Here is a 9,316-nt window from a genome sequence, read left to right on the forward strand (position 1 = left end):
TCCTTTTTTTTTTTTTACAGTATTTTTGTGTATGGTATAAATTGGGGATTCTAATCTAATATTATCTATGGTAATTAAATTCCTCTTTCAAGACGTGGAGTATGGGATATTTACAGAATAGAACTACAGAGGATATTATCCACGCATGATGTAATGTGTTCTGTCAGTCCAGTTATCTGGCCCCTCATATTGTAACGGCGCAGGACCTTATGGAGCCTTGGCCGGGACAGAACCCTTCCCCCAGGTCCTCTGCTTTAGCTCCACTCTGAAGTACCTAGATAACAATATCTGATGCATTGATATTGTTACATTTACTGAGTTGTTTTACAGATGCTAAAACCCCCATTAAATGGAAGAAGTTAGCTACTTGATGACCATGAGCACATAGCCCCCAGACCTACTGGAATAAGATGATTAATAATGCTAACCCCAGTTAACTAACTTTCCCCTGGAGCTAACTTTCATGTGGTGTGTGTATGATATGAAGGAGTTTGGAAGGAAAGAAATAGAATTTTAAATAATTTACATTATAAATCATGATTGAGTTTCTGCAAAGGAGTACAGTGTGCTATGAGAGCTTATAACTAGAGGTCCTGTAAAGCAGATAGGGTAGGGGGTCCCTGGAGGAAGAGAACCAGACATAACATAAGAGAAGTCATTTTATTTTATTATTATTATTTTGGCTGTGCCGCGCAGCTTGCCGGATCTTAGTTCCCTGAGCAGGGACTGAACTTGGGTCCTCGGCAGTGAGAGTGGAATCCTAACCACTGGACCGCCAGGGAATTCCCGAGAAGTCATTTTAGGCCTAAGCCACTTTGTGATCTAAACCTGACCACAATGCCTGCCTTTGCAAAAGAACAGATCTCAGTAATAATGATTTTAAGGCAACAAAAGAAGGTAAAAACAAACAGCTATTACCAGGCCAGGGAGATAACTTAAGCATATCAGAGACAATGTATCAGTTGTAAAGACTCCCAGTTCTGTTTCAAAGGTAAAGATTAGCCTGAAGCACATTCTTGAGCTGTTTTGCATAATTCAAACCCCCTGGAGCACTCAACCACCAGATTAACTGGAACCTAAGGAATGGCACTGACCTTTGCTGACCTTTTCTGACTTCCATCACCTAGAGCCTGGACTCTTGTCAACCTTGACCCAACTCTATGCTGAATTCTCCTCTGCTCAAGCCCCTTCATGAATATGCATACACTGTCCAAGCCCCTTCATAAATATGCATTCACCTTCCAAGCCTCTTCATGAATATGCATGAATCCTTAGCTTAAAACTCCCCCAATTTTGCTGTTCAGGGAGATACTGCTTTGGGAAAGATCCCCAGTGTTCTTCTTGTTTGCTGCGAGCAATCAATCCTTCCTGCTCCTAATCTTTGGTTTCGCTCTGTCTTTTGACGCGACACCCACCAAGAGGCAAACCCAGTTTTCGGGCAACAGTCCTAGTCCTGACGGTAGTGCTGGTAGAGAGGGTTGGGGAAGCTTCCTTGAGTAGTGACCTTCGAGCAGAGCTCTGAAGAATGACCAGGCAGGCTGAGATTGGGGGTGGGGTGGGAGGTAGGGTGAGTAAGAGAGAATACTTGAAGTGATGGGGAATAGCGCGTGTGCAAGGGTCCTGAGGCAGGAAGGAAGAAGTTCGGGGTATTGGAGAAACTGAAAGAAGAATAGCGTGTCTGGGGCCAAAGAGTAATAGAGAAATGTGTGAGGTGGGCCTCGTATTGTGGACAGGGGTCAGATCTGATAGACCAATGGTCTTACAGACCAAAATTAACTGCTAAAGGTGATGGGCAGTCATAGAAGGGTTATAATTAATTAACTGACATATTTTCTTAAGATTCTTCTGGCCACTGAGGAGAACGAAGGGGTCCAAGAGCGGATGTGGAGAGGTAATTTAGGAAGCTGTATTATTGCAGGTTGTATTGAGGAGCAAAATTTGCCACCCCCAAAATGTGACTTTCTGGCATGAGGAGTACTTCAGGCTGATGATTTTTAAGAAACAGAGAACTCAAGAAGTCTTTCTCTTTATCTCCCCCTTAGCTGCCTAAAGAATTTAGATAAAGGGCCTGTGGGGTTCCCGGGCACAGAGGACTTTTTTTGTCCCCTGTTTCTTGTAGGCCAGACTCCAGCCTCCATGACCTTCCCTGAGTTCCAAAGGTCAGATTTGAACAGCTGCTAATGAAGGGAGGAGCCGCCAAGAAACCACCGAGGCCAGATTAAAGGGACCAGAGAAACATCAAGGTTAGGAGACCTGACCACCTGAGATGAGATTAAGGGAGGGCAGGCCCTGTGCACACCTGATCTTATCGGCAACCCCACCCTTGAACTGTTGTTATAAAACCCTCATCAGATCCTCCTGGGTTGGGACACATAGTTTTTCAGGGCAGGAGCCCGCTGTGGCCCCCTTTGCCTGGCAAAGCAATGAAGCTATCCTTTTCTACTTCACCCAAAACTCTGTCTCCGAGATTCGATCCAGCACCAGTGCAGAGAAGCCAAGCTTTTGGCATCATTTCCAGAATAGAGCTATCACCAGAAATGTCTGCAAAGATTATGGTATAGGTATGGTGGGGAAAGCTGGCAGGGCCTAGAGATCGGAGCCCACTCTGGGTCCCATTGTCTCTGCTTGGCCCACAAACATTTGTTTACTAAACATTTGCTTTTCCATCTCCTTGTGAATTGCCTTCTTCCCCTTTGAAGTCCCAAACCACTGCCCCCAACCTCTTTTGTCTTTAGCTGAAGATGATTTTTAAGGTAAGGGCTTTGGCCTTTTTGGCAAGTTACTGGGTTTTCCTGGGTCTCTCCCATGTGTACATGTTATTAAACTTTTGTTTGATTTTCTCCTTTTAATCTGTCTCATGTCAATTTGTTTCTTAGACAAGCCAGAAGAACCTAGAAGGGCAGAAGAAAATCTCTTCCTCCCCAACAAGGTCAAGTGCTTGGACTAAAGCCTCAGTGTGGAGACGAGGAGGTTATTTCTTTAACCATATTTGATGGAGAGCAAAAAACTAATTTTTAGGAAAACAGCTGCTTCTGCACTTAGGATAGAGAGAGATTATCTTCCAAAAAATCAAAGAAATAGCTGGGGTAATTAGTGGAATGAGTTCAGCTGAAAGTGTGTGTAGGAGTTCTACTTACTTAGTTGTTCAGTCCAATACTAGCTGAATACCAAGTACACAAAGTAGATGGCTCTGAAAGAGCTATGTATATAATTGGAGTCATTTAAACTTGCAAGGAGAAATTTTAATTCACAGCATGGTGAACCAATTTTTCAGGCACTAGATACTTTGGTAAATATATAATCATCTCCAAATTTTTCTGTAGTGTACTTCAGATTTTCTTGTCTTAGATTTTTAAAATTTTATTTCTAACTTAGTTGGGTATTGTGAATACCTGATAAAAACAGATGAATTTAGAGAAACACCTTAAGGAAGAGAGCACGGAATCTTTAGTCTAAGGCACATTGAGAAAAGTGGTCTGTGGCCAGATAAGCTTGGGAAAGGCATATACTCTGTCCTCCTCTTGGGGTTTTGTAGTGCATATGAGGATCATTAGAACTGAAAAAGTCAAGTTGAATTTATTACTTGACAAGTAAGGGAGAGCTGTATCACTCAAATGTGACTTCTGTCTTTCTGAGTGTATGGTCAGGCCACTCAAGATGGCTGTTCTCTTGCTCTCTGTGCATTCCCTGCCCGACCAGTGCCTGCTTCACCTATATCTTATGCACAAGACTGACCTTCCCATGTACTTGCCCCAGGCAACCCCCCCCCCCACCCCCCCCCCCCCCCCCCGCTAGTTCTTGTTCTTATCAAAGTGGCGGTGAGGGGTGTGCCCCTCTGCTGGTTTCCCTGGTAACTAATGAGTCCACCTGACATCACTTTCTCTGTAACCGGTAATCTCCCCTTCTCCTCCGGGAACGAAGACTGCCACCATGTCCTGCCCGCCTCTCTGCACACTGTGGGGTGTCCCTCTAGGACCTCGCTTCAGATGTGTAAGATTCTCCCATCCATTAAGCCACTGATGTCTCTGTTGCTGACTCTGGGCTCTTTGGTTGTTCTTAAAGCTAGGCAAGTGCAGGCCTTGTAGGCCTGCGGGGTACAACCCAACACAGAGTTAAAAAGGGACAGGCGAGGGGCTTCCCTGGTGGCGCAGTGGTTGAGAGTCTGCCTGCCAATGCAGGGGACACGGGTTCGAGCCCTGGTCTGGGAAGATCCCACATGCCGCGGAGCAACTAGGCCCGTGAGCCACAATTACTGAGCCTGCGCGTCTGGAGCCTGTGCTCCGCAACAAGAGAGGCCGCGATGGTGAGAGGCCCGCGCACCGCGATGAAGAGTGGCCCCCCGCTCTCTGCAACTAGAGAAAGCCCTCGCACACAGAAACGAAGACCCAACACAGCTAAAAATAAATAAATAAATTTATTAAAAAAAAAAAAAAAAGGGACAGGCTAGATCTAGGATAAGGAGAAGAAGTTTTGCACAAATAATGCATGGTAATGAAGCCATCATTTAATTGGTTAAGAAGAGGATTGCAAAGTCTCCTTTTGGAATGTTTGTAGCTCTGATTTACATCAGTAATTATGGATACAGTTCCTTTTTTTTTTTAATTTAGTGAGAAGACTGGCATTTCTCTCCATATGTTACAATTCTCTTTACTTTTTAAATTTATTTTATTTTATTTTTATCTATTTTTTTGGCTGTGTTGGGTCTTCGTTGCTGCGCACCGGCTTTCTCTAGTTATCGTGAGCAGGGGCTACTCTTCGTTGCGGTGCGTGGGCCTCTCATTGCGGTAGCTTCTCTTGTTGTGGCACACGGGCTTCAGTAGTTGTGGCTCGCGGGGTCTAGAACGCAGGCTCAGTAGTTGTGGCACACGGGCCTAGTTGCTCCGCGGCATGTGGGATCTTCCCGGGCCAGGGCTCGAACCTGTGTTCCTTGCATTGGCAGGCAGATTCTTAACCACTGCACCACCTGGGAAGCCCTGGATACAGTTCTTAATAAAGCCACTATGATATAGCAGGCCCTTTCATATGCATAAGCCTGGGAGTTAGAAAAGAATTTTTTCAACATAGTATTGATAATTAAAGATTCTGAGATTTTTGAGTAGTGAAGGAACCTGCTTAACCTCTAACTCTGCATCTCCCCCAATTTGAATACTGAGCCCTGCGTTGAATAACTAATATATTGTGGAACACATCATGGAAACACTTGTTCATATTTAAGTGTACATTTTCAGGAACAAATCAACTCAAAAGCTCATTGACAAGGATTTGGCTCAGATAGTTCCACGAGCTGAACCTCATCATTAGAGCTACAGACAGAAAAATAATTAATATCCAGGGATCTGAGTAGGAGGTTGTTTATGATATTGTGTGGATGGGTCCTTAAGTAATTTCTTACTCTCTTGGAGAAAGCTGCGGTATATACATTTGCGGATGACATTTAGGCTCTGGAGCCCTAAGAAACAGTAGGGTGAAATGTGAAGTCTCAAGCTCTGGCGTGTTGTCTCTGTGGCCAGGGCTCCTTTTTTTTCCTCAAGACAGTGCTCCAGCTCCTGCAGGCACTGGAGGCAGACAACACTCTCCTTGGTGGCTTTGGGGGCTCCCATGTTGGTAAAGGAAACTCAGGTCTAAGGCAGGGCAACCTAGTAGTCTTCTTGTAGCCCATTTCATTCTTTTTTTTTTTTTTTTTTTTATTTATTTATTTTTGGCTGTGGTGGGTCTTCGTTTCCGTGCGAGGGCTTTCTCTAGTTGCGGCGAGCGGGAGCCACTCTTCATCGCAGTGCGCGGGCCTCTCACTGTCGCGGCCTCTCTTGTTGCGGAGCACAGGCTCCAGACGCGCAGGCTCAGTAGTTGTGGCTCACGGGCCCAGTTGCTCCGCGGCATGTGGGATCTTCCCGGACCAGGGCTCGAACCCGTGTCCCCTGCATTGGCAGGCAGATTCTCTGCCACTGTGCCACCAGGGAAGCCCCACCTCCTTGTTTCTAATTGTATAAATAAACGGATTCAGAAGGGGTGTGAGGATAGTATTCAGCACTGACACCACCTTATTCGTCTTAAAGGAGTGTGCTGTGGGTCTCAGATACATGAACAAAACAGCTCCGTAGAGCAGAGAGACAACGGTCAGGTGAGAAGCACAGGTAGAGAAAGCCTTCTGGCAGCCAGCGGCTGAAGGAATCTGTAGGATGGTGGACAGGATATAGATGTAAGAAATCATAGTGAAGACAAGTGACCCTGGGATCACCAGGATGGTTGCCAAGAGACCCAGGAGCTCCAAAATGTTTGTGTCTGCATAGGTTGCTCTCAGGATGGGACCAGCATCACAGCAGAAGTGATTGATGACATTGTTGCCACAGAATGGCAACTGGATGAGCAGCACCACGTGACAAAAGACAAGGGTGAAGCCCGCCACCCAGGATCTGAGGGCCAGTTGCAGGCAGAGTTTGCTGGTCATGATGGTGGGGTAGCAAAGGGGCTTGCAGATGGCCAGGTAACGGTCAAAAGACATGACGGTGAGGATGAAGAACTCAGTGGTGCCGAGGAAGAAGTTGAAGAAGGCCTGCAACAGGCAGCAGGGGGTGCAGATAGCTGTTCTTGCCAACACAAAGGTTTCTAGCAGTTTGGGGATGACTGTGGTGGTGTACCAGATCTCCCGGAAGGACAGGTTGCAAAGGAAGAAGTACACTGGAATTTGTAGCCTGGGCTCAGCCCAGACAATGGCGATAATGAGCCCGTTGCCTGCAAGGGTTAACATGTAGATGAAAAATATCACTGTAAAGAAAGGGATTTGTAGTCCTTGGATACCAGGAAAGCCTAGGAGGATGAACTCTGTGATTGCAGTGCCATTTCTCATGTCCCCTGATACTCTAGAAAGACAGGCAGGAAAGTAGCTCCTTAGAATCTTACACTCAAATACAGTTCAGACCAAAAAAAGGAGGATTCTGATTCTATTTAAGGTCCTTCATGACACCACCCCCATGCACATACACACTAAGCTCTCCTTCCTTACTTGCCAGCTAAACCAGCTGTTAATGGACTTTGAAAAGTACACTCAATGAGTGGAAAAGTACTTTTTCACCCTTATACAGCTATGAGAATAATCATTGTAATGTGATGACTTATCTGTCTGTAATCTACACAATTATTTTAAATGAGCAGTGTATATAATGGTATGTCTACATATCCCCAGCTGTAGGCCCATAAGAAGTAAATCACACTCTCATATTATGTTCTGAAAGAAAATTCTTAACTTATATCACAAATAAATTTAAGAAAGCTGATTTTATACAGATACATATATATATATTATTTTTATATAACTAAAAATCATTACTATTATATATTAGCAGTGAGCTACAACTTAGATAATAGAACAGATGTTTTTCTAAAGAACCCCCTTCCAAATTCTAATTCAGACTCATTTTTTAAAAGTCAACTAAAGAATCTTCAAAATTCAATGAATAGAATTGCTTAGCAAGTAGGGAAATGTACTAAACTTTAATTCAAAATTCCAAGACCAACTGAATCAGGGCCTAATATAGAGAAAAACCTAATAAATGTATATTGGATAAAGATCTGTAGACACAAACCTAACAAAGTGAAAAGGCTAGCAAATGCTAAGGGTAACAAACTGGAAATCCTGAAAAGTATATCTTATCAAAATCTTCCTTTGTAACTAAGTACATTTCTATACCACGTAAAGCATTCCTGTCTGTATACGCAAATTCATAGGCTGAGCACTTTCTGTTTCACTAAAATTCACTAGAAAATAGTAAAATTATTTCCTGTCGTATTGAGGATATTCTTTTTGCAATGGGTAAAATAAATTACTATGAAATGAATTGCCCAATTTTCAAAGTATATAGGAAATTTAGTATAAAGAGGCAGGTCACAGTTGATTGATAGTTTGCTTAATTCTATCCCCATATGAGAGAGCACCAGTTCTCTGAGAACTTAGGGTAGAAAAATACTTCCTTTCCCTCCCATCTCTTTTCTAGACCAGGAAAAGTTATTTTTTTGTCTGTAATGTCACAAGCTCCAGCTCTTTCCCATGAAATGATAAGACTCAGAGATGTATTTGAATTTGTACTAATGGCCAGTATAGCTGGCCATGAACCTGGTCCCTCTAAACAGAGTAGATATAGGTGTATCTTCATTCCCCATACAGAGGACAGTGGCATTCTCTCTGGGCCAATACAAAATTTCTAAGGGCTAAACATTTCACAATTTGGGGAATTAGACCTATTTATTCCACAGGCATTTGTTGAGAGCTTACTATGTTCCGAGTCCTGATAGGGCATTAGGGAACCTGACGTTTAGAGAGGGAGAGAGCCCACATACAATGATTACAACATAAGCCAGTGAGTGAAAATATAGAGCTGTGCACAGATTGACTTGGGAACAGCCAGAAGAGACCCCTTACCCAGCCTGGGTGGAGGTTAACGAAGGTTTTCTAGACAGGGAGGTGCCGAAGCTGAGTCCTAGAGGAGTTCAACAGGAAAAGAGAGTGGGGTATGGAGGGGAAATGCATTCCAGACAAGAATCTAATTAACTTCTGTGAAACTGAACTGGAGCAGAGAATCCAACGTGAGCTGAAGCTGGAGTCAGGCTTGTCCAGGCACTTCTGATAAGCTAACAGGTGGGACAAGCCTCCTGGAAGTCAGTTTCCAGAATGGATTCACGAGGTTTTTTTTTGGCGGGGGGAGAACCTTGAGTCAGGGAGTTTGCCAACATGAGACAAATGTGTGTGTGTGTGTGTGTGTGTGTGTGTGTGTGTGTGTGTGTGTGTGTGTGTAACATATGGTGTCAGCCCTCTTCTCCAGCACATGTGCTTGTTTACACTTTATGGAGGAAGGGGCTGCAGGTGGTGACTGAATGAGCTCTTTCAAGATTCTGGAGTGACACGGTCAGGACCTTGAGGGTTGCATCCAAACTCCTTAGCATGACATTCAAGGACACTGATGATCTGGTCTTAACTTACCTGATCTTCCAGCCTGATCTTCTACCATATTTTTTCTTTTCCCTTCCCCATTCTATGCTCCATACTTATTGAATTACCCAGGTTCAGAGTTTGGCAAACTATGGCCCTGTTTTTGTAAATAAAGTTTTACAGGAACCACACTAATTCATTTACATATTACCTTTGGCTGCTTCTGTGCTAGGATGGCAGAGCTGAGTAGTCGCAACGAGGCCAGATGGCCCCCAAAGCAAAAATATTCACTATCAGGCCCTTTACAGAAACAGTTTGCTGACCCCTGCTCTAGTTCCCTGAAAGTGCCAGACTTGCTTCTGTCTCCTAATCATTGTTAGAATTTGTAGAATCATT

At 44.1% G+C, this 9,316-nt stretch overlaps 1 protein-coding gene across 1 annotated transcript; it reads right to left on the bottom strand.

Annotated features, from left to right (window-relative positions):
• Positions 1 to 4,445: 4,445 nt before the first annotated feature.
• OR6X1 (olfactory receptor family 6 subfamily X member 1) lies at positions 4,446 to 8,755 on the bottom strand. Its single transcript, XM_082339838.1, has one exon. It carries the CDS (start codon positions 6,842 to 6,844, stop codon positions 5,852 to 5,854), a length of 993 nt encoding a protein of 330 aa, XP_082195964.1. The 5' UTR covers positions 6,845 to 8,755; the 3' UTR covers positions 4,446 to 5,851.
• Between the last annotated feature and the right edge of the window lie 561 nt (positions 8,756 to 9,316).

Source organism: Balaenoptera borealis (assembly GCF_965194805.1).
Source record: "Balaenoptera borealis genome assembly, chromosome: 11".
Classification (NCBI taxonomy): Eukaryota; Metazoa; Chordata; class Mammalia; order Artiodactyla; family Balaenopteridae; genus Balaenoptera; species Balaenoptera borealis.